General features: G+C 38.6%; 1 protein-coding gene across 18 annotated transcripts in view; it reads left to right on the plus strand.

The window, feature by feature from the left end:
* ERC1 (ELKS/RAB6-interacting/CAST family member 1) overlaps positions 1 to 26033 on the plus strand; it is a 275891-nt gene that overhangs the window by 96030 nt on the left and 153828 nt on the right. For 11 of the 18 annotated variants that reach the window (XR_014951968.1, XR_014951965.1, XR_014951969.1 and 8 more), the window contains 4 exons: positions 5635 to 5772; positions 7627 to 7767; positions 8843 to 8983; positions 19630 to 19823. Coding sequence is in view for 12 of the 18 variants with exons in the window: in XM_085569038.1 (XP_085425164.1) it covers positions 5635 to 5772; positions 7627 to 7767; positions 8843 to 8983; positions 19630 to 19823 (614 nt within the window). In the remaining 6 variants the exon portion in view is untranslated. Of the gene's footprint in view, positions 1 to 5634; positions 5773 to 7626; positions 7768 to 8842; positions 8984 to 12349; positions 12386 to 19629; positions 19824 to 26033 lie in introns of all 18 variants that reach the window. The other 7 variants (XR_014951966.1, XR_014951967.1, XR_014951970.1 and 4 more) reach the window with 1 other exon arrangement.

Raw genomic sequence — 26033 nt, forward strand, 5'->3', positions numbered from 1 at the left:
GTCTGTTGGATCATTGTCAATTCTTTGTTGCTCTTTTGCTAGAGGTATAAAAAAATTAACTGTCTGTACAAGTTAATATTTCTTGAATCAGCACTTCTTCCTGCACACCATTCTTTTCTCAAGTCATCCTGATTGCAAGCTTAGGTCAAGAATAAAGCATTGATTTCTTTAAGTATCCTTCATAGTAAATACCTAGATTTTTTTTTTTCTCCACCTGCAAGTTGCAGTAGCAGTAGCAAGGTGTCTGTGTGTGAACCATTTATTTATTTGACAATTAACGTTTTGCTTTTAAGTAGAAATTACAAAACTAAATCCTTCATCCTTCAAAGCTGCATAGCAAGAAAGTACTTTGTTTGTAAAGCTAAACTCTATAGAGCTTTATGCTACTTTCAAAAGACTTTTTGCAGATTGGAAATCACAAGAGTGAGAATGGGAAAACCAAGCAACTTTGGGGTGTTTTTTAATTGGGAGCTGTTTCGAATTTTAACTGGACCACGTGTAGCAGTTCATACATATGGTTGTGTAAAGTGAACCAGAATGCTGGAGTTTAGCCACTTAAAATTCACTTTTAGTCCTGTCCCCCTCTATGCTGTCCTAACCCTTTCTAGTCTGGTTCTTTTTCTTAAGGTAACTGTATGTTCCTTTGTTAGCCCAAGACTCCCTATATCAGTTTGAGGTGTTAGAAAATCGGGACATTTCCAACAACATCAGGATATTTCCAAAGTGCACAATATTCCAGTGTGATGCTGCAAAGGCAGTAATGTTCCCTGTAAGCATTGAACTAGAGGAGCAGTAAAAAGAAAAGTTTATTGGGAAGCAAAATAAAAATTAATCCAATGTTCCCTGGAATGGCTTTTAGCATGATACCTCAAGAACAAGAATCTCTGAATATAACTTGACAATAATGTTACCATATTCATATCAATTGGTTGGATATAAAAGTAAAAAAGAAAACATACTGAGTGCAGCTGAACTTTGGAAGAAACTCTGATTTGCATTTGCCAAAATCTTGTTGAAAAAAAGGGTAATTGTTTGATCTGTCCTGAACTTCAAAACAACTTAAAAATATCACCCTTGCAAGAAGACATGCTTTGCCTAAAGCTTCACATTGTTGCTAGTCTTGGGAATTTAACCTTTAAAATTAATAGCAGGAACACTACTTTCAGTGTAATGATTCAGTATAGTACTGTAAGTGATATTCACTCATGTGGCAGACCTTACTTCTCACACTCATAGAATCTGTTAATGCTAAATTAAATACACATTTTTGCAATTCATGCAGGACTGTTCTAGTGGTACTTTTGCAGGATTTGCAATAGGAAGACAACTATAATGGTGAGGTTTTCAGTGTGACATGGACAAAACTGGAGCTTAATCTTAGAAAACTCCCCAGTAGTATTTGCTTATATACTTTCCATTGTGTTCTCCAAAACATGACTTTCAGAAATACAGTAATAGTTTTAAATCCAGTGGTACAGCTTTCTTGAACAGTCTCTGAGTACTGAAGGTGATCTCTCACTCACCTCTTTCCTTTTTCCCCACAGCAGTATATTTTAAAAATATTTTTTATACAGTCATGTCTTTTTAACTGTTGTCATTTTGATTTTGATGAGAGGCCATCTTTTTCAGCTTCTCAAATACTGTGGGATTCCAGCAATTCAACTATGACTGTAGGCTGTTAATTTTTATTATTATATTAGCAATTTTACATTAAAGGGAGTGTCATGTCTTGACCTAGACAGAGCTGTAGCTATTCTGTCATCACATGCCTGCTTAATTCACCCACTCTCCCTTGCAAAAATGCATCTTTGGTCCATGTTAGTATTCCTGATGTGAAAGAAACATTTCTGCCTGTGGTTGGTAATAATCCATCATCTCCTTGTGGTCATTTACCCTGGAGCTGGGGAGACCAACAGTGCCTTTACAAAACCAAGGAAAAACTGTTTGGAAAAGTAACAGCTCATGTGAAGTTGTTGTTTATTTCGATGTCTGTGCCACAGGAATGGAGCAGAAACCTTTTGAAACCCCTCTGAGTATTGACATCCTATTTACATTGCTGCTCCCCACAGGGGAAAGCTGGGATCAAAAAAGGGTAAGGCTAAACAGAACTCTGAGATGCTCTTCTGTACATCTGCTCCTGCACTACACTGAAGGAATACTATCAAGTGTTCAGTTGATTGCATAAGAGGTTTAATGACCAGGCACCAATCCAGTTCATTTATTCAGAAGTCACTGATAGAATAGAAATTGTTTTTGAAGTGTTCAATTTCCTCATGCCCCAGGGCATGGCAAGAAGGTGGACACTGTCTCTATGGAAGAATTTCTTGGCTGCAGCATGATTCACAGTATCTAGTAACCCCTGACTAGAGGAATCTGGGAATCTAGTGGCCTTGATGGGTATTTAACTAGATGTGTTTCGTTTTAATCCCTGGGCTGTTTTTAATTTGCATTTCCGTGGGCTTTTAACTGAGTCTGTAGTTTCAAGACGTAGAATACTTCCTTGCCTTTGGAGCAGAATGCCAGATGAAGCTTCTCTTGCCTCTACTCTGTGCTTCAAGGCTGGAGGGCAAAATAATTAGTTCCACGAAACTAAGAATAAATCATCCAAGTTGAAACGTGATAATGCCTGACAACTGGTAATGTTGGAAAAAATATTCCAGTAAATCACTATTGATGGGAAAATTGATGTGCAGGGCAGATGATATCAGTAGCCATGTGTACCTTTACAATAAGGATAATGTTGCTAACATAGCCATAGATTGCTGGCTTTACCCTGCAAAATGAGTAAATATAGCAAGAAAAAAAAATACTGCTAATAATTAAAAATAGTATATACTTTTTATTTTTATTTTTTTGTTTTTTTAGAAATATGGTACAGTAATATATATATATATATATTACTATATATAAGGAATACATTAAAAAAACATATATAAAAGGAATATATAAGGAATATATATTCCTTAGGTTTTTGGAACATTTCTGAGGAGATTTATTATCTATGAGTATTTAAAGAATAACAGTGCTCATTCAATCTTTGTACCTCTCTGTGTTCCACAGTGGAGATTCCTTTAAGGTTTATTTCATCTTTGCTTGGGTAGCAGAAAGACCCTATTCTGGTTACCTGTTTCATTTTCATCAGTTATTTGAGATTTTGCTCAGAATTGCCTTTTTGGTTTTGTGTTTTTGGTTTTTTTTTTTTTGTTTGGTTGGTTGGTTTTGTTGTGTGTGTTTTGTTTTGTGTTTTTTTTTTTTTTTTTTTTTTTTTTTTTGTTAGGAGTGCATTGTCTATTCTTTTTTTGAAATGATTCTCAAATTACTTGCAAGGACATAAGAGCAAGTTTCTTCATTAACTACCTATATGGACAGAGTGGAGACTATTTGCTTTCTTCTAAAGGTTATATTGTTGTGGAGAGCCTATACTTATTATTTGTTACAGTATTGCAGATTTAGAAGAAAAATGGAATAAAGGCAATTTATTGTTGAGTGTGATTTCATAGGGAAATTTTGCACCTATTATTACATAAATATTTCAGTTTTGACCCATAATGCCAGTTGCAGTTTTCTGTAGTGTAAGGGCCTGGTTCTTCAGTTACCTGACCCTGCAAAAGTCACAGCTGGAGCTACATGGGCTTTTTAGCTAGTGCCTAAATATGACTGGGAATATTTTGGCATACCTGCTATTCCCTCAGTGATAACCATTCATTGCACCAGTCTGAAAAATCTGCATGTAGACTGAAGGAATAGCAGGTACACACCTTACACATCACATTTTTGGTTTGGGTATTTAATACCAGAGGGTGCAGTTGCAATGGGAGGTGCAGCAGTCGTACATAGTGCTGTCATCTTACTCTGGTCATAGCAAACAGTGTCATTGAAACATGAAAATGCACACTAGGCTGGTGCAAATAAAGGCTTGTGCTACCTTGGTAAGCACCTTAATATGTGCTGAAGCAGAATTATTTAGCTGCCTCTCATGTGTGGTTTGCTCCCAGCAGAAAGCCACTCTGCACCATCCCCTCTTCAGCCAGCCAGAGCTTTTGGTGAGTGTTTCTCCTCCAGAAGTAAACATGAGTCTAAGAATAACTCAGCCTTCTTTGTAGTATATTTTCATGGTTAGCTGTCCAAACAGCCAGCCTGTCTAGACAGCTGATGGCACTGGGAGCTGCTGAAGTCCAAAGCAGCCACTCCTGGGCGTGCTGCCTCCTGGGCAGCCCTGCATGTGGGCACCAGAAATGTTTCATCAGAACTAGTGGGGTTCTTTCTGAAGCTCTGTGGGCTACGAGTGGGTGCTAACAAGGCATTAAACAACTGATACGAGTGTATAAAAAAGGAATGTTCAGTTCTTACAGTTATTTCTGACTTCGATGAGATATCTCTGGTTATGGTTTTTTGGTGGCCTTTAATTTTGTTTTGTAGTGTTGTGCCCAAATTCAGTTTTGAGCATAGCTTTGAGGTTCTTTTCTAATAGAAACAAATGATGAAGATAAACCAATCCCCATGTTCTACTGGGTTCCACATTCCAGAAGTAATTTCAATACAGATAGCACAGGTAGTGGTGCATGTGTCAGAGAGCCATTTGCTCTGTAATCACAGAAACTGTTTTTCCAGGGTTGAAGAGTAAAACCTGAGTACAGTTGCTGTATTTCTAGTAACCAAGCAGATGCTAACTGCTGTTCAACAGGTGAAACAAAAGGCTAGTTAATACTTTAGTTGATCATTATGAATATGGGACTAAGTAGCCTTTGGGGTTGCCTGGCTGCAGTATTTCTTAGAAATGTCTTTGAAAGTCTGTTGCTACAAGTGTTTTGGAGTTGGGTGTCTTCCATGCCATGTGTCATTCATTAGTTTATAATGTGTATTTGCTGATGCAAGAAGAACTTGTCAGAACAAAACAAGGAGAAATCTGTATGCACTTTACTCCTTTGTTGATAAATTTGTTTTTGACATGTTATTATCATGTTAATGTGTCTGTTTCTTTTGATGTGTATATAGGCATGAAAGAGAGTTGGTGTTAGGTCTTCTGAGTGTATCAAAAGCTATATTCAGAACTCCTAATTAAATGAAATTCTATACCCACAGAAAACAAGGCTGATACATTTTCCACCCAGGGAATGGCACTTTGTGATACTCCATCACATAGGAAGCCACCATGTAAGATGAACAAGCAACTTGCCAGTATAGCAAAAAATATGATGCTCCCAAAGAAAGTATTTAAAATAATACTTCACCAGTTTTTAATTATCAAGTGCTTTTTTTAGTTTACGTATGCAGTAAGGTTTTTTTCCGTTTCTTTCTTTCCTTGATGTGTTTCTTTGTTAATGTGTTGATCATCCTTCTGTGACACAGTGCCCAACATCCTCAGAAACTTGGAATAATAGCTGTTCCTTATGCTGTTCTTGTGAATACTGCTCAGACTTGCTTGCTCTGAAGTTATTCCTGACTGTTGGAAAGTTTACAGATTCCTTGTTATTATTTGATGGGTTTGATTACATCACTTGATGTTTTGAGGTAGGATTATAAGAACTAGGCTTCATTTGCTTTAAGAATAATTTTGATCATTTAATATACCCTAAGATGATTTTGGATGTTTTTTTCTTGCTGTTGTCTTAAAATTGGCTTCTTTTGTTCAAGATTGAAAACCTTCAAGAGCAGTTGAGAGACAAGGAGAAGCAGATGAGCAGCTTAAAGGATCGAGTGAAATCCTTGCAGGCTGACACCACAAACACTGACACTGCCTTGACCACGCTGGAAGAAGCACTGGCAGAAAAAGTGAGTGTGGGAAGTGCTGGAAGTTCCCTGGGAAGTTCCTGCTGCTGCTGCCCCGTGCCAAGATGCGGTTCCCGATCCTGTGCCCGTTCCCGATTCCGATCCAGTTCCTGTTCTCCTGTCTAATCCTGTGCCCGATCCCATGCCTGATCCTGTGACCAATCCCGTTCCCGTGCCTGATCCCGTGCCCGATCCCGTTCCCGTGCCTGATCCTGTGCCCGATCCCCTGCCCATGCCTGATCCTGTGTCTGATCCTGTGCCCGATCCTGTTCCCTTGCCTAATCCCGATCCAGTTCCCATCCGTGCCCGATGCCGTGACCGATCCCGATCCTGATCCCGTTCCCGATCCTGATCCCGATCCCGATGCCGTGCCCGATCTCAATCCCGATACCGTGCCCGATCCCGATGCCGTGCCCGATCCCGATGCCGTGCCCGATCCCGATCCCAATGCCGTGCCCGATCTCAATCCCGATGCCGTGCCCGATCCCGATCCCGATCCCGTGCCCGATCCCGATCCTGATCCCGTTCCCAATCCTGATCCCGATCCCAATGCCGTGCCTGATCTCAATCCCGATGCCGTGCCCGATCCCGATGCCGTGCCCGATCCCGATCCCAATGCCGTGCCTGATCTCAATCCCGATGCCGTGCCCGATCCCGATCCTGTGCCCGATCCCGATCCCGATCCTGATCCCGTTCCCGATCCTGATCCCGATCGCAATGCCGTGCCCGATCTCAATCCCGATGCCGTGCCCGATCCCGATGCCGTGCCCAATCCCGATCCCGATGCCGTGCCCGATCCCGTGCCCGATCCCGTGCCCGATCCCGATCCTGATCCCGTTCCCGATGCCGTGCCCGATCCCGATCCCGTGCCCGATCCCGTTCCCGATCCTGATCCCGATCCCAATGCTGTGCCCGATCTCAATCCCGATGCCGTGCCCGATCCCGATGCCGTGCCCAATCCCGATCCCGATGCCGTGCCCGATCCCGTGCCCGATCCCGATCCTGATCCCGTTCCCGATCCTGATCCCGATCCCGATGCCGTGCCCGATCCCGATCCCGATCCGGTGCCCAAGTGCGCGTCCCGGGCGGGGCCGACGCTCGCTAGGGGGCGCTGCGGGACGCCCTGGCGAGGCGGGCACCGCTGTGATTATCCTGATAAAGTGACTTTTTTAAATGGTCAGTTTTCGGGAGATAACCGGCTCCGAGACAGACTGGCCCATTCTCTTTTGGTGGCACACCTTCTTGGGTGCACTATATATGTTTTTTCATGATTCCCAGAGGAGCTCCTTTAGTCTATGAGAGTCTATGAACTGTGGTTAAACTTCACCTGAGGCTGAGGAATTTGTTTGCATCCTTTCAGATTCCAAGATATCCAAAGCTTCACTGATACCTGTTATACTGAAAAGTTATTTTGTTGCCTTTTCTTACTGTATATAAATCCCAGTGTCACATAGGCAAAACACTCCTTCTCTGAAGAGCTGCTGATTTAATGGTACATATTAGAAAAATAAGATTTCAGTAAGTCAGGAAGCAATATGTAATACATCCTGGTTTAGATTAATTTTGATGATCAGAACCTGATGAATTGGATTGCATTGTAACAGCACCATGAACATTCACAGATCCAGAGATTCACAGTATTGAATCCTGTATTCACAGTGCTGTTATTTCACAGCAGTGAGTCCATAGATTTCTCAAGTTTTCTCTTTCTTGAGGATCTTTACAACTGCAAAGAAAAGAAAATGGCAATACACTCCTTCTCCTCGTTTCAAATGTATCAGAAGTGTTGTGATAGGAAGCCTCAGAAGCTGAATTGACTAAGAGGAATTTCCTTCACAGAGTGCTTTCTTTTGTCAGGAAAAGACCATTGAGCGTTTAAAGGAGCAGCGTGACAGAGATGAACGAGAAAAACAGGAAGAGATCGACAACTACAAGAAAGACATTAAGGACCTGAAAGAGAGAGTCAGCATTTTACAAGGAGATCTCACAGAGAAAGAGGTTGACCAGCAACACAAATCTATTGTGATAGAATTATTTGTTGTCTCTGTTTGTGTTACATTTGAGTTGAAGAAAACTGTTCCTTTATTGTAATTGTCTTTCAACAAAGCTGATCTGGTAGAGTACATCATTTGAGAATTTGCAAAGCATCAGTGTTTCAGGACCACCTTTTCAGGGATAGCAGCCATCCCCTTGTTTGCACAGTTAATCTTGTTAGTAGTGACTGACTGCTGGTCAGTGATGGCATTGACTGGGCTGTGCTGACAGACAGCAGAAGGCTGGGAACAAGCTTGTGCCTGTCTCAGTGGAGGGAGGAAGGATCAGAGGCTGATCAAAGCTGTGGGTGCCAAAAGCATGAGGATAATGATTGTTCCTTTATGCAAACAACACAGGCAGTTCTTTAGACTCTCAAGTATTTTTTTGATTAATTAGGTTGATTGTTGGTAATGAGCCAGTTGGCTAGACAAATTACGTTAATTATATGAGAGAAATATAAATGTTCTCTATTCCTCTCTTGTGTATTTACAGTCTTTCTTTCAAAACTCAGACAAAGTAAAACAGCACAAATATGTACCCAGAAAGCACCAAGATTTTGTCTACATGGAAATCAGCATTTGACGGGCAAAAAAAGTAAACACAAAAATTGTTTAGTGAAAAAGAAGTTGAGATGTCTTTTGCAGTAAGGTGGCATGAATCAATTTCACCCCATGGAAGCTGTACACAGAAATGCTTTCAACTCTCTCAGTGGCTAAATCTTCTAACCACATGTGATTTTAAATACAATTTTCTTGAAAACCAGTTTTTCTTAAAATATAAGTGTCACTGGAGCACAAGTTCCAGTTTACAGAATTGTCTGTCTTTAAAAACTATTTTGAAATTAATTTAGAGAAGATTTTATTTTGATCCCAAAAGCCTGAATTAATTCAAGCTGTCTTAAGTCAATGACACAAACAATCTGAAAAAATATTTTAAATTAGAACCTGAACATAGTGTGAATGGATAGGAAGAAAATAAAGACAGAAAAGAAATGAACTATGTCACTTACTTGATAATTATTTCAAATCTTTTAATTTAGACATCATTACTGGATCTTAAGGAACATGCTTCATCATTAGCTTCATCAGGACTGAAGAAAGATTCAAGACTCAAGACACTGGAAATTGCATTAGAACAGAAAAAGGAAGAATGTTTGAAGATGGAAACACAATTGAAGAAGGTAATCTTAGTGCATGTTTATATATGTGTGGTAAGCATACAGTTCTAAACACATTGCCCATGTCTACAAAGAAAACTTGGGGTCTTAGAAGCAAATTCTTTGAATTTCTTTTCAGCAAAACTTGTGAAGGAGTGTCCATGCAAACCATATTACAAGCTAAGCCTATCAGAAAGTGACTTTCAGACAATTATGCTAAGCTTTCATTTCACTTATATGCAGTAACAGTGCTCTTGGCTTTTTTGTTTACAGTTACTAAGAGTCTGAGGCTTTAGTCTGCTTCAATACAGCTTGTAGCAGCAGTTGTGCCATTAAATTGATGTAACAGCCAAAAAAAAAAAACAACTAAACATTTCACATACCTATTATCAATGCTTATAGGAGTTAATGTGATAAATTCAGGTACAGGGTTGGCCCTGCCTGGAGGAAAGCAAAAAACAAATGAAAATATTCTACCTGTGAGGTGTGTGATTTTGAGTCATCATTTCAGACCTGTTTGGAATTCCTGTTGTGTGGGTGCAGGGTGGGTGTTAAAGCACCTGAGAACAGTGTAAATGAAACTCTGTACATGCATATCTAGACTCATGTTTGTCCTGTTTCATTCTGTCACACAAAACCAACTGTTCTGTTACTAAACATCAACAGAGCTCAGTAGCAAGAAAAGGCAGCTATACACATGTAATTGGTCTCACAGGATGTTTTCAGTAGGTATTTCAGAAGACCTGAAGGACCTTTCATTGAATTCTCTGCCATGAGTTGCAGTTTCACCCTGTGTTCCTGGTAACGAGTTGACAAATCTACTGTAGCTAAGATTTGCCAGAGGTTGTTAGAGCATCTCCTCATCCAAAGAAGCTACCTAAATCATGGTCAGGATGGTTTCAGTTCTGCAGCCAAAAAAAAAATTTGGTAGCCTACCATTACCTATGTGGAGTAACTTCCAGTCACTTGAGAAAATACAGTTAATATTCACTTGAATATGTTTTATACCTATAGTAAGTTTACATATTTCTTTTATTAAAGCTGTTCTTCCAGCTGTTTTTAAGTCTTTAGTGTGTTTTATTGTAGCTTGCACGGAATAAAAAATATTTTTAAAGACTTTCACTTTTTAAATGCATTGTAGATATTTATTTAGGCAGTTTGACATTTTCAAGATGAAATAAGAAATAATTATGACAGATAATCCAGCTCCATTTTAAAGCTTCTAAAAACTTGTTTTTATACCTCTGCATTATTAACAATTCCAAATAATTGTCATAATTAACCTTAAAACTAATGGCTACGTGAGAGCATTCAGTGTAAAACTGAATTAGAGGTTCATTCTGTTAAGGTTTATTACATTATCTTAGTGCAGATTTGCATGAGACACATGCAGGAAAGAAACTCTCATGTAGCTCCTTAAGAGTAAATGGCTAAAAGCTTTTTCTTTTGGGCTCTTCCCTCACAGTTTGAATGGAGATGTGTCCAACATCAGTCTTGCTTCCCTTGCTTCATATTCCCAGTGAACAATTTGAGTACTTCCAGTCAAATCTATTAGCCCTAGAAGTTAGGAAGCTGGCAGAAGAGACTGAGCTGGACTACTGTTAAGCCATTAAATAAAAAATACTTTGGTAGTCTTTGCAAAAAACTCTTGCTAACCTACAAACAGCAAGACTCAGAGAAATTGTGAGCCATGCAAGCTTCCTTTTCTTCTGTAAAAGGGAATTAATGTTACACTAAACAAAAGTATTAACCAGGCAGAGTGCAAGGGTGCTGAAAAGTTGTTGATATTGGTTTTAGTTCTGTGTCACTCTCCAGTGTCTCATTTGAAGTATCCACTTCTTGTTGCTATTCCTCTTTTCACTAATGAGTGTTTTATATTGATCTTTGACTTAGCAACTGAAACTGCAGTGTTTTTCATATTGGAGTTGTTTTTTTCAAATAATAATAACGTGGTTATGCAAATCTGTGTGCTTAATGTTCTAATTATTCTATATTCACTGCTTCTGTGCTTAGCTGTCATCCTGCTGCCAGCAGGATATACAGTGGGAGATCCTGAAGGCTGAAAGCAGCTCATAAATCCCTGTTGAGTTTACATGGCCTGGCGTCCTGTCTTCATTTTGGCTCAGATGGAATCATTAGAGGCAAATAACAAAAAGGAGGTTCTCTCCCTTTTTTCCTGTGAAGTGCCATTATGCTCTGTGGTAGTTTTTCTTTTCTTTAGGAAAATCTTTGTCCAAACTACTGTTTTAATGTATTATTTTTATAGCGAAAAAAAATTCCTTTTGTTGTTCTTCAGGATACTATTTTCCCAGTATTTTCTATCTTGTCTTTCCCAGCCAGTATACTTCGTTTCATTTTGTTTTTCTGATCTGGGAGAGACCAACCAATATTAGAAGTTTTTCCAGGAAAGATGAGTGGATTTTTGTCCATCTTCATTTCCAGTGCATAGTTTTTCTCCCTATGGATATACTCCTTATTTTTAGGAAGGAAAAAGAGTCAAAACCTTATGTTAATAAGCTTCCCCTTACTGCAGTTCTAGGAACTTTTCACCAGAAAAAGTAGATTCCCTGCCAGGAAAATACCTCTACCTTCAACAAGCTTACTCAGAGGTTGTTTTTCAGGGTTTTTTTTCTGCTGTGGTGTTCTTTCTTCAAATTCAGGAGGATAGTATCTTTCAAAAAAACAGAAAAAAAAAAATACTTAATGAAGTGTTGATCCAAATTCTCTCTTTCCCAAGAATTAGCCTGGCTAGTCTAATACAGATTGTGCTGCTTTTTATTTTGTGAATATGGATTTTCTCCCACAGCTGAAAATACTACTGATAATATTGGCAGATGAGGCTGGTTTTTGTTCTCAGCTGATAATTTTTTTTATTTTTGAAGAAGGGACAATAAATGATATATTCAACATAGAAAGAAAAAAGCTGCCGGGGAAATCAGGATTTCCTGTTTAAATAAAAATTAAAAGGAAAATTGTGTTCAGCATTCAGATAGTAGCAGTTACTGAAATAGTTTTCTAAACCATTCAGCTGTCTTGAAATTGATACAAAGGAAGCACTAGGAATTAAAGTCCTTCTCAATCTGTGAAACTCATCTGTAAACCCAAACAAAGAACTGCATTAAATATGTGGGGACTGGACAAATCTGTTGAACTGAAAAATTCAAGATAAAATTTGGAACTTGCATGTGGGTAACTCTCCATGTTTCTCATGTTCCAGAAGCTAGTTAGTAATGCATGCTAGAACCACTAATTAAGATTCTGTCGTCTTAGTAAATTAATGTTTCAATTATTATTTTTATTTCTCTTCTTGTTACATCTTTTCTTTTTCTCTCACACACTGTTCCTATCCCAAATTTTCTCCATCTTTTCCTATCTTCTCTCTCCCTTTAGCATCCTGAAGTTTTATTGAGTCATCCATCCAAGCTAGTAAGTTCCCTGGCAATCTGAGAGGCTGTTGCCAGCGCATTTAATTTTTTGTGTTGCATGTGTATTCACCTGTGCTTCTATAGTTGGGCCAACACAGAGTGTATTGGTGAATTCCTTTAGTATAGTGGGTATGGACAGTATGGATACAAACAAAAAGCAGTGGGATGTCTGACCAGTCATGCTCCAAAAAGCTTTCTGAGATGTTTTCAGTGTTTGACTGCCTTGGTCTAACTGCATTTTTGTTTGGACAGCTTAATATTGTGTCAGTGTTTTGTTTCCCTTTGCTGCTGGTGCTTGAAATGTCTTGTAGCTTTTCTATCATCTCCATTGTCTGTGCATTTTCAGAGCAAGAAGGTGGAATTTCCATGCGAATCAAGCTGCATGCATGAAAGGGTTCTGTAACACTGGGCACAGCAGCAATTAGAAATAACAACTAAGTTGCAGCAACTGAAAGATTGCTTAAAACCTTGTGTAACCATTCAGCTCACTGGTACAATGTCAGTTTAATTTTGGATCCTATTTCCAGCCTCCTGTTTGATGTCAAAGAGCACTCCTGTCAAGGAGCGTTTGTGTAATAATATCTGGACACTGTAAATTACGTAATCCAAGGTGATTTTCATCAGAGATTTCTTTTGTGGCTCTGTGCATAAAAAATGGTGTTACAGAACTTTAAGGAGCCTGATACCTGTGTTACTCTTGGCAATGTTCAGGGTAAGCGGAGTTGTCTATCCTGACAATCATTATCTGAGGGTCAGAGCATTGCTGGGGCTTGCAATTGTTCAGTATTTGTGGCATCCCATATCAGAAATTCTTTAAACCTGGCTAAATAGTGTCAATAAGGAGTTGAGAATATGAGATACAGTACGAGAAGATTGTACTTGGTGCAAATAGGCAGAAGAATTTGTGTCAGGAGAGCATATTCTCTAGAAAATCTTTAAGAGCATGCAAACTTTTTGAGACCCATTACTCTGGAGTCAGAACATAGAAGGTATTGGAGAAAACTGTGTATTTTATTCTCTAGTATGATATAGCAAACACACAGGATAAGGTACAAGAGGTTTTGTGAAGGCCAGGTTGGATGGGGTTTTGAGCAACCCTGGTCTACTGGAAGGTGTCCTTGCTCCCAGCAGGGAGATTAGAAGGAGATGATCTTCAAGAACCCTTCCATCCCAAACCATCCTATGATTCTGTGGTGGCTTTTAATGTTCCATTCTGATGATGGAACTTTTAATGTTCCATTCTGATGATGGTGCATGATGATCTCAGCATCATCTCATGTAGTGGAAAGTTGGAGAGGTTTTCTCCCTGATATTCTTACAGCTAAAAGAATTTAACCTTACCTACTCTACCCCTCCCAGAAAAACTTGTGAAGATAACACTTATTTTGAAAAACTAAATATTCCAAATTCAGGAAATGGCCAGTGTCACACAGTGTGATTTTTCTCATTTTTCCTTATGAGGTAATTTGTATAGCATTTCATAACTAAATTATTGTCTGCTAAAGTCCTGCTGGTTTCAATATTGCATGACAAATGCTCCAAGAGTGAGCCAGATATATATGAGAGATTATAATCATCTAGAGAAGTAAGATGGTAAAATACTTTTTCAATAGTAGGAAAGCATTGAGTGAATAAGGCAGGATATATTTCCATTTTGCTTTTTCCCCTGCACAACAGGTATAATAATGCATCTTTATTTCCCACTGATGGTGTTAAGAAGTGATTAGTTGTGATTAGCATGACAAGAAGTGTCATGCTAATCTTCAGGGGAGACAGAGACACAACAGGGCACTGGGGTTTCACATAGCAGAGAGAGTTTATTGCTGCCCACAGCTCTTTATGTAGGCTTTTCCAAAGACTCCACATCCAAACTTGGTTTTGGGTACCACCCAGCTCACCTGGCCAATGGCTATCTGCTCACGTTCATGGTAGGGATTGGCTCTCTGTAGCCAAACCCCTTCTCCTTTTATGAGGCATACAGACCATCTGTATGCTGTCATAGGAAAGAAAATTGGGGAAAATTTTCTTCTAATGTTAAGAATAAGCGACTTACAGAGCCATGCATAGAATATCCAAAAATTGGTACTAAATGTCTGTCTTTAGTTATGTCCTGATTTTGTAAAACAGTAGTAACCTATGGCCAGGTGAGTAAGGGCCAAATAAGAGGAGGCAAGTGGGCAAGTTAAAATACACTCACAAAGAGAGATGACCTGTAAATACACTCACAAAGAGAGATGTCCTGTAAATGCACTCACAAAGAGAGATGTCCTGTGGGCATCCTCCTAACTTTGCCTGCTCTGTCTTGGTTTGAATCCAAAGAGAGCAAATGTTTAATGACATCTCTGGGAACTTGTATCTCTCTGAAGAGATCACTTTTTAAAGTAATGGAAATTGCCTCTCTTGAGGTGTCTTCCTGTCTTTATGATTCTTCATAAAGAAAATAATTTGTTTATGAATTGATTCCAACTGAACACTTGCTTATTCAGTGTCAAAAATTTGCAGTTCCATTAGCAAAGACTAACCATGTGGAGATGGTTAAAAGACAGCACTCTCTGTGACAGACTCAAGTTTACAGTACATAGTATATCACAGAATCTCCTGAGCGTTTTACTTCCATTACTTCCTTTTCAAAATGCTATTTTTTTACAGTTTGGGGTGCGTAGAGCCTTGGAACTAAAGGAGGAAAAAGCCTGGTTGTGTTTTAAATTTACAATTTTGTTAAAACTAATAAAGGTGCTATAGAAGACAGTACAAATGTTTTATCAGTTGAATTTCTGCCTTTGTCTTAGGAAAAGCACAGAAGATGGGTAAAGTGTTTGTCTTTTGCAGTAAATAATCATAATATATTTTTGTATTTGTGTATGCATCTACTATTTTTAGGAGATACAAGGCTCCCTGGGAGGTAGGAGGGTGGATTAAAATGGGATTTCAGGTTCTTGGGAACTTCTACTTCATGGCCAAAAGTTCTTGGCAACATTTGTATGTGAAATGTTAAACTGAATTTACTGTCTCAATTCATAGGTAAAAGTAGAAAGTGTTTGCTATGAGTTATTTGCTGTTTGATTTAGTTAATATTTTAGGAATACTGATTTGGAGTCTTGGTCATAATGTTTGGGATTTTAATTTACATTTTAGAACCTTTAAATTAGGTCTGTGCTATTGTTATGTTCCCTGTCTCTGGCACATTTTAAGCTGTGTAAGATTATCTTACCTCTTAAAAAAGAGGTTTTTGGCACAAGAAATATCAACTTAGAAATTTCTTTTTAATATGTTTTGTCTTCCACTCCTCTCCATCTGTAAATATTGGGTATTTCTATGAAACATTGGTCACCTTTGTTTTAGCTGTAGAAGTTGGCTTTGTCAGCTGATTTTCTGTGAAAGCAGGAGAAGTTAGAGTACATTTATTTCGTTGAGAAACAATCACTCTTTCTTATGTTCTGTAGGTACCTGAAGCAGTCACCCCATCACTTACCACTTTCCAGATGGGAAATGAGAGCAGGAAAGCAGAAAGCTGTTAAACCACTTCTTCGTTTATAGTCCCTCTTAAGAACTGGGAGAACATATCCAGAGTAGTAAACTTAAACTATTCTCAGTCCTGAACATTTAGTATTTGAAACTGAATTCACACTGGCAAAGATTAATACTGATCATAGGAGCTTTTTGCTAATAAAATCAGAGCTTAAGAGGGTGCTGCTTTCCAGCTGAAATGTGCTTGTTTCTTATGCAGATCAATGCAGAATGAAGTGTGTGAGTTTGGCTGTGCTCTTTAATTCACCTGTTTGATGCCACACAGGAACACAGAGAGTTAATGACAGGGTCAGGAGTAACAACTGAAGGGTTTAAATAGCCTCTAATCAGGTAAACTTAATAGCCTGCAGAGATGAGAAAGTGCAGTGTTCCCTTCACCCTCAGCAGGCTGCTTTCTACATTTATCTAATTTTTGTCATACTTCTTTTATGCATCATCACAATTGTTTGTAGCTATATTAAATGATAACAGATTTACAAATGCTGTGTTAGGCAGTGTTGGAAGTCAAACTTATGAAATAGACTTCTTGCAGTCTCTTAATACAGGAGAAACTATTGGTGCATTTGTCACTTCAGATGTTGATTCTGCTTCAAAAATGAAATGACTACTTATTTTGGAATTTCTGTATCCCTTTGATGGGCAGCACAAGTTGTATGTGGTGTTTTTTTTACTGTGAATATAGGAATTCATTATTTGTGTGTAGCTTTTTGGTTAAAGGAAAAAACCAAGATTAATTATTTTGCACAGGGAAAGTAGCCAGTTTCATCTGTCCCAGATCTTGATGGGAGTTTGTGGGAAATCTAAATGTGTTGGTTTTCTCTCTTATACAGTAAATGAATCCAGTAGGATTTTAGATACGGTCAAGAAACACATATTTTGTACAAAACCCAGAAAATGGACCAAAGTCACTCAGTCAATAACTCACAGTGCAGGAAGTGGTCTCCAGTTTACAGCATATCACATAACATTTTCTTTGTGTTAGGTGAAAGTATCCATACTTACGTGCATTATATACAAATAACATGTGTTACATGTCTTAACTAATAATTTATGTCCTGTAAATAGCCCTTTGGTTCTATAAGAACCAGACACACTGACTTGTTGGCTAATTCTCTAGAAAAGAAAATTTATTTCCTCTTCTCAGTAGTGTCTTGAGTTGTTGTGGAGATGCTTTTATTAGCAGAATAAAATAAATCAGGACTGTTCTGACAGTCAAATTGCATTAGGTCTTATAACTTCCTTTGAATTAGTGAGTTTAATAAGCCAGGCTAACAGCCTAACTTTGTTTTGTTTTAAAAGAAGTTTCTTGATTATCTGATCATGTATTTTGGATGACTTTAAAGAGCCTGGAGGAGTATTTGTTAAAACAAAAAAAATTGAGATGTTGGAAACATACCTAAATCCAGTACAGAAGAACTCAGGCTCTGTCTGGTGAAAACCAGACTTAACTCTATATGCAGTGTCTCTTAGGAGAATACAGATGGCCTCAGTCGATATGTAGGTGCCCCCAAAAACAATATTCCCAATTCCCTCTATTTGGGAAGGAAAGATTGGAGGGGGTTTTTGAAATTTAAGGTGTAGTTGAAAAGGAAATGAAATAAAGTATTTCAGATTTCCACAGGCTAAAAATCCCAAAAAAGCATTTCAGAAACACCCACCAATGCTCGCTCCAAAGCCAAGTATGTCCCCTGGTGCTCACAGCTGTTCATGGAGCTGACACACTTGTCAGTCTCACTGCTGCCACGTCCTCCTGGAGTCTGCATCCTCTTGGCAGGGCATTTATTACACTTCCCCTTGCTGTGGAGAGCCCTTTCCAAGGGTGTGTAATATGAAGTGCTTATGGGGCAGTAAGGCATCTGGAAGCAGTGACAGCCCTAACTCCAAAAGGCCTCCAGACTCACAGGGATGCCCTTGTGGCCAGGTCTCAGCCAGAAGCCCAGAATGCAGGGTTTTCAGTCTTACAGTTCAGTGACACAGGAGTGTCAGGGTTTGACTGCAAAGTCACTCAAAAGCAGGGAGCCCTTTAAGTGTTCCTAAATGCATTACCTTGGGAAAGGGTTCCACTCTTCCATGATTTTTGGTTATTGGGCACTCTTGCCCCATCTGCCTGGGAGACCTGGAGAGTTGCTGGGCATTTTGTTCTAGGAGAAAATACTGTCCAGCTTAATCAGCTTTCTGGAATTCTTGTTTTTAAACAAAAGAAAGCCACAAAAGCTTAGTATTGACCTTCAGACAAGAGCTGCAGGGCTAAGGCCCTGGAACATGAGCCTTTCCTTTGTTTGGGAAACCCAGATCCATCCCAAGGTCAGTCCCATTAAAGACTGGCATCAAGACTTTCCACAGTCCCATAATATTCTGCTCCACAAATCTCCTGGATTATACTAGAATGTGGCCTTGGCTCTAAAGAAGCTAATTAAAAACTAGACACTTCAAGGCAAAAATGTTGGAGTCAATGAATGGATATTTTCCTCCAGTCTTGTTTTACTGAATAACTAAACAGATTTAGCCAAATATAATTTTGCTGTTTGGTTCTTTGGAAGAAGCAGCTTCCTGCACTGAGATTTTTACTGCTGTAGTACTCTCCAATTGCCTTTAAAAGCAACAGAATCCTGTACTATCAGATCTAGACTGAGTGTGCTTTGGAGCAGAACATTGGCAGTTTGTAAAACAACTTTCCACAGCTGCACACAGAGGGGAGAATAGTCGGTAGGTTTATTTTCTGTTGTAGGTTTGTTTTGAGGAGAGCAAGGCCTGGGCTTTTGCATGCAATCCTGATCAGCAGAATAGCTCCATCAAACTTGCTATTCACTGAAGCAATTTTGAGCAATTCTGAAATAGCTTTAATTGCTGACAAATTGCAGTTCAAGATCCAAGAGCAGAGGAGCAGGATGAGAGAAAAAGGATAGTCCTTAGTCTGCTGGTTTAACTTCCAGCATGAATACTGCATTCTTCCTGTCTCTTACATGCTTGACAACTATTGAATTAGGTTTACTAAAAAATCAGTGATTTTTGTAACAAACCAAGCCATTGAAAAACCTCCTCAAAGAATCTCTTCATTGGGATCATGTCATCCTCAGTCTGGAAGTGCTTTTTGTCCCAATAGCCTGATTTTGAAAAATTTATTTCCTAGATAACTAAGCAAAGATAATTTCAGTAGCCATACTCATGAACCCTGGTCTGTGTGGCTCACAGAACTGGCAAGGGCTTGAGCACATCAGCACCATCTGTGCAAAGGTCTGACACTTTGCATAGTGATGTAGTTACTGAAGGCTATTAAACTGTGACTTCTTTTTTTAGGATAAGTAGGTTAGAAATACCTTAAATAACTGAATCTATAGTACTATCACTGTTTTATAAGTGTACTTTAGGAACTTTTACACTCACACATGCTTTTTTTTTCTTTCAAATAAATTAACACTTTTTTCATAATTCATGGGTTTTTTAAAATTCTGTTTCAGATTTAAAGTAATGTATTTTTTAGGCTGAATTTAAAAAACTAAATTTGTTTTAGATTTTTATTTTCTTGCAGAGTATTTCCCCATATTTAAAATAGCACAGGCCTTGCATATTCCTGTGTAATAATGAATCTTGCCATTTCGAAATAGGTATCTAGACAGCATTTTAGAATTGTCAGAGATAACATTTTGGAATTTTCAGAGTATCTGTGAAATAGGTACGTGTGAACGAAGTGGTTTTTCTTGAACCTTTTTCTCCCAGGCTCATGAGGCAACCCTGGAGGCAAGGGCCAGTCCCGAGCTGAGTGACCGCCTGCAGCAGCTGGAGCGGGAGGTAACGCGCTACCGGGAGGAGGCTGGCAAGGCTCAGGCTGAGGTGGATCGGCTTCTGGAGATCCTGAAAGAGATGGAAAATGAGAAGAATGACAAGGATAAGAAGATAGCAGAGCTGGAAAGGTGAGAATGGCGTAAAGTTAGAAGAGGAGCAAAACAGCTGACTAATGTTAGAGATAATTCATTTTTCTTGGCTTAAAAACCCTAAAGTGTTTCTTTTGGAAAGGTCTGTTTAGAGTTTTTCTGTCTTTGGTCCTTTATTGTGCTATGTTGTAAGGGAAAGGCTTTTTCTTACCTGGCTACACAAATATAGGGCTGATACAGGTAGAATGGTAGATAGAGCTGTGAGGGAATGGAGGGAGTAGGAAAAGCTGCTGAAATTTTTGTGTGTTTGTAAAACAGTTTGTTGTTTTGATACAATCAATTCCTCAGACATGGCTTTCACAAAAATGAATAAGAAAACTGCCTTTTCAGAGTTTCTGTTACTATTTTCTCAGATTCTTCTGACAAGTGGCCTCATAACTTGGTACTGGTAGGGATACAGGTAAACTTTGGCCCAAGTGAAGCCTTTACTTCACAAAAGCAGATTTACTTTTGTCCAAGCAAAACTTGATTCGGCACTTTTCAGCATTTTCCATCTTTCTCTTGGAGCCAGGAGACTGAAGACAATAATGTCCCAAGAAAAAATGAAAATTTATTATGATTCCATGACATTTGTATCAAAAATATAAGTAACAGATCTTGTGAAAAACCTGAATTAGATTCTGTGTTCTGTTGTTTTCTCATCTTACAGTGGGCCAAGAGCAAATTTCTGGGCAGTAATACCTATGTGGGGCTTTTGTTTACCATTCCCAATGAAAAATCACTAACTTGGAGCAGCAAATTGGAAATTTGTTCTTCTTGTGCCAGAATAGTCTTTCTGTCTTTTCACTACTTAACTACTCTACAATTTAGTGTCAGGAAGATTAGGGCAACTGATTGGAGGACATTTCAGGTTCTGCAATCAGTGGTTATTTTTCATGGCTTGCTGATTGTCAAATTATGGGCCCCTCTGAAAGATTTGAAAAACTCTTTTCTAAGGAGTCCATTGTCTTTTCTTTGAAATGTACAGAGCTCTGGAACAGTTCAGCTTGCCAGCTGGGCTTCTTCTCTCTTTGTGACTGTAAACAACATCCTGTTAGTTTTAAGTTGTTATGTTTAACCAAAATTCTTCATATCTATGGCATAAGCTTGAACACCCAGGAGTGAGGATATATTCTTTTTAAATGTCTTCTCTTTTTCCCTAAGTGATGCATTGTTCAGCCCATTGGTACATAATGTAATCAGCAGAACATTCAGGCTGCTACTGTTGAGTGAGTATAGACATAAAAAAAGCTACAAGTCACTTATTTGTGTGATTTTTTTCGGTTCCCATCTCGGTGTGACATTCCCCATGTTATGCTCTTTTGGGCAGGCAAGTTGGCCAGGGAACAGGTACAAGTAGCAAACTTCTATCAGAAGTAAGATAGGGGGAAGAAATATATTCATAGTGCCTTAATTGTTTGGGTTTTTTTGTGGAGAAGTAACTACTGTTTAGAAAAAGAAAGTCAGAAATATGCATCATTCCTCAGCCTGATTCCTAGATGAGATTAAAATGGCAGGAAGAGAATTCTCTTACATATGCTTTTAATGCAAGTTGACTTTTTTCTTGCATTAGCATTCAGAAATTAATAATGATTTGACTTGCAGCATCAAAAAATGAATAGTCGCAAGTGTCCTATGAACAAAAAAGTTTATCGTCTACAAAGGAAAAATAGCAAAGAAGAGAAATTAGGATGGGTCTCCTTCTCTTTTATTGACAGAAGCAATTGCACCATCTTCAAAGAGTTAAAAAGCAAACTTTTTTTGGAAAAGATGCACTTCCAGACTTCTGCAAAGCAGTTGTTGTTTGTCATGTTCATGGTAATTTCTTGATGTTTCAGTCACAGACTAAAGTCTTACTCTGAAAACATAGAACCCCCAAATGACTAGATACTATTCTGTAACAATTTGGTGAATACTTTGACTATTCAGTTTTATCCATTCCTTCTTACCACCTGATCCTCAGTCTTAGAAAAAATTGAGTGGTCCTCTTCTCTTTTTAACTTTTCTACCAGTACTGAGATAAGATAGAATATGTTTTCTCTTATTTCTAGTAGTTAGAATAGGTATTTCAGTTATGTAAAAGAAAAGCTTTCTTTTGTTATCATGTGAATGCCAGCAGCCAAGTAAATCAAGGGGAAGAGAAAAATCTAAGAATATTCATGTTCTATAACCACTCTTAAGTGGAAATAGAAAACGTCTTCATGATCTAGAGATCTAATCTGGATGCTGTTAGTGTGGTGAATTAGCCAAGTATCAGCACCTGAAATGATTTTTCAGGTGAAACTGTAATATAAACCCGACACTGGAGAAAGAAATAGGAACTTCCAGATACTTTATGGTGAGGTTTTGACTGGTAATTTCTCTTTTTCTAAATAATTGTTGGAATTTCTATTTGACCTTAGCTGTTTTCAATTGCTCCCCCAAACAACTATTCCCTGAAATCTTACTTTCTTCTTGTGAGTTTTTGCACAAAGCAGAGATTTTATCACGCTGTTTCATGTATGAGTTGGTCCTGTTTTTATCTACAATACTTGTTCATAAAATATTATTTTGTGGCTGAACTATATATTCAGGCATGTTACATGCATGTTTTAGGGCTAGAAGAGACCTGGTTTCCAAGAAAGAAAAAAGGTAATTTTGCCTGTTAAACATCTTTTCTAAACTGTGGTCCATGCAGAGTGAGCTAGACATTATCTTGACTTCTAATGCTTCTACAGCTGATCAAGCCTTAGTGCCTACAGTAGCAGTTGTCAGCAAGCTAAACAGCAAATATTGCTGTGCCTATCAGGAGCAGTCAGTGTTCCATGTGCAGCAAGACAAGAAGAAAAAAGTCACATACAGAGAAAAGTTGCACTAAAAAAATGGGATTTTTCGAAAGATAGTCTCTCTTCCCTGTAGGTTTCTCTTTTGCTAGTCTATGTGACTAGACCATATGCTGTCAGGGAGAGAGAAATGGTATCACGGTTTCATCCACAGAAGAAATGTATTGCCTGTTAGGGAGGTGATGGTAAGAAGAGGAAGATAAAATTAAAAGCAGAAAAATATTCTTTTAACCTTTTCAGTGCGAGCAAAGCTGCCTTGTGATTAAGTCAAGATAAAGAGGGAAATGCTTCCACTCTTCAGTAACTGTTGCAATTACTGACTGGGAGACATTGCTTTTCAGATGAAGGATATTCAAAAAATGTGTGAAGTATGGTGCATGCTATGCAAAAGTTGAAAAATATTCTAGAGTTAACACAAGGTTTAAAGCACGAGCTCATTAATGTGTATTCTCTGTGGGGAGGATTTTGCTTTTTCTTACAGGAGGGTGGGCCCTAAGTCCACATTTCTTCTGTGGGTGAACAGCCCCATAAGTTTTGTTTCTGTCCTTATTGCGGTGGTGTAGAGGTTTTGTAGCTGTCTGGTTATTCACTTCCTGTGCAACTAACCGTTTGCTTTTTGTACTGCCATCCCATAACCTCCTGTCTCTCTGTAACTTTTTATTTTGTGTTCTGTTTCCTCCCTTGCTTTTTCTCCCCCTCCTGCTCCCCTGAGCTGTGTTCTGTTCCGTTCTGTTCCGCCGGGGGTGTGTTTGTGACCGTGCCTTTCCTCAGAAAGCACGGCTCCCGCAAACTGCACCCTCCCCACCAGGTGTCGGTCCCCGCACCGCAACACGCAGGGGGGTTTGTGTGGGACTTCCTGGGAAAGTGAGTGCCCTCGAGGCTCTGTTTCCTCCTCCGGGCTGCGATGTGGCCGCTGCTGCTGCTGGCTGGGGCTGCTGCAATGCCGCTTCTTTGCCTTGCTCTAACAGGATTGCTTACCTCGAGTACAAGTGCTGGTTGTGACCACAGTCCAAAGGAAGTTTGCTGCTGTTCTCCCTGATTTCAACTTAACGGAAGCTGTTGCTTTCTAATTCTAATTCTCTCGCTGAACCTTTGGTTCTGATCCCTGCTACCAGTTCTGCCTGAACCAGCTAAAACTCAGTGTTCCTCAAGTATTCTAAAATGTGTCATTGATAGAGGTCAGTATTGACTTCTTATTGAGTTTTACTGTCCTGTATTAAGAGAACAAGCAAACAAAAGGGCTCCCTATCTGGGACATGGCCATCAGAGCCTTCAGAGTAGCTTAAACACAGAGTAGTTCATACACAGTCTATACAGCAGTTTATACACACTTTGGTGTGCACATACTCTGCAAATAAAAACCTTGTACTTGAGAGGTGGCAGGAATTATATCTGTATATGCTTCTTCAGAAGTGAGCACTGAGTGAATATATATGGAAGTGCTCGTTCCATTTGCAGGCTTAAAATTGATTTTCATTTGGCACGCTCACTATGTAAGATAGGTGGTTCTTGCAAGGACACAGGGATTGTTTTTTTTTTTTTCCTGAAGGAAACATTGCTCTGGGAAGACAGAGACAGCACTCAGCTGTGGAATACCAGCAGTCCTGTTAAGGACAGCTGGAATTAGTGGCTATTTTAAGAAAGAGAATTTGGAGATTTTTCCTGAAAAGAATTTAAGGATGCCCTTTTGAAGAAGAAACCTTCCAAGTTTTGATTTGTATAAGCCAAAAGGTATACTCCTTATCTTAAATATTTCTTCCCAACAGTAAATGAAAGATTAAAAACATTGGGGGACCTCAGGAGAATGCTGAAAAATGTGGACAGTAGAATGCAGTATCTTATTTTGTCTGTCTTTAAGACAGATATGTTTGTGTAGTGTTCTGTGAAGGATAGATGGAGAGAGAAATTAGCTGTATTTTCCATCAACTTTACAGTTTCCTAGAATAGTGTAAAGGAAACTGTACTGGTAAATTATGCCCTAAGCTTAAGTCAACAGTTTGAAGCTGAAATACATACTTTCAAACTGCTACTCATACCTTGGAATAATTGTTTTTGGTGTTGTTTCTGTGAATTTTTAAATCGTTTTTTAGAGCATTCCTAAGCAAGAACCACATCAAGGCATATAAATAATTTAAAGTAAAAGATATGGTGTCAAATTAAAAAAAGGTGTTGATAAAGTCATAATCATCACCATTAAAGTTAACCTTGAAAGATGGTATGGCTATAATTCTGTGTATATCTTAACTGATTATAGTCCTCCAAAAATACATTGAACTCTGATTCAGGCATTGGAAAACCTAAAACAATTAAATATTATTTTAAAATACTTCAATCCATTTTGTTGCCATAAAACATAAAAGAAAATTTATTTATCTTACACTTGCATGGTATTATTGCAAGGCAGAATCTGTTGTTGTTGTTGTTGTGTTTCTCATCCACTTCCCTCAAAAATCTGTAGCATAAATGAACATTAAAATTCTAAGGTAAATCATTCAAAACTTAGGATATTCTGAAATGAAGATTGCCTTATAATTTTAATTGACATAGTATGTGAAATGATACACTCTTTAACCATATATGAACAATTTAATGCAATTTTATTTTACAGTTTTATACAATTTTATGTTACAATTTTATTTCCATAAGAATGCTGCCTTTTGTGAAGGACACAGCTGAAATTTTCCACAAAAATCCCTGGTTAGGTTGAACCTATCATGGGAAATAGCAGCACAACTTTTTAATATTTGGCAAGCAACTGAGAACTCAGTTTTGTAATGGAAAGAAGTGGTCAGGCCCATAGTCAGTCCAGCTCCACCTCTGAGCACACAGATCTGTTGAATATTTTCATCATTTCCAAGCTAGGAAAGGAACAAGTAATTTGTTTCTTCTCAATCTTGCTTTATCTTCATACAAGATCAGCATTACACCTGAAGTCCGTATCAAGCTTCACAGGAGGAAAACATTTAATATCAACATAACTTCTTTAAACAGATAAGAATAAAAGATGAAGGCACATTTGCTTACAGGTATTTAACTTAGAGATATTTGAAAGTATACTGCTTTTCAGAAAGCAAGTGTTTGCCTTCTGGAAGTCAAGCTTTGTTAAAGTGCTGTAAGAGCAGCACTCAGACTCACTAACCGCTTTTGGAACCTACATCTAAATAAGGAAAAGCAAGATACAGGGTCACTGTCAGTAATTGCAAATCCATCTGCAGAGAGAGCCAGATAAAACACTGTCACAGTAATTTTACAGTGACTTCTCAATCCATCCTCACAGTTTTCATATAATGGGATATCCTTCTTCGATTTGTTCAATTAACTGTCCTTTATTTCCCATTCTTTCTCTCTTCCTGTGTTTCGGGATGTAGAGGCTCTCAATAGCGACACT

The sequence above is a fragment of the Lonchura striata genome, chromosome 1A, assembly GCF_050655825.1.
Source record: "Lonchura striata isolate lonStrDom1 chromosome 1A, ASM5065582v1, whole genome shotgun sequence".
NCBI lineage: Eukaryota > Metazoa > Chordata > Aves > Passeriformes > Estrildidae > Lonchura > Lonchura striata.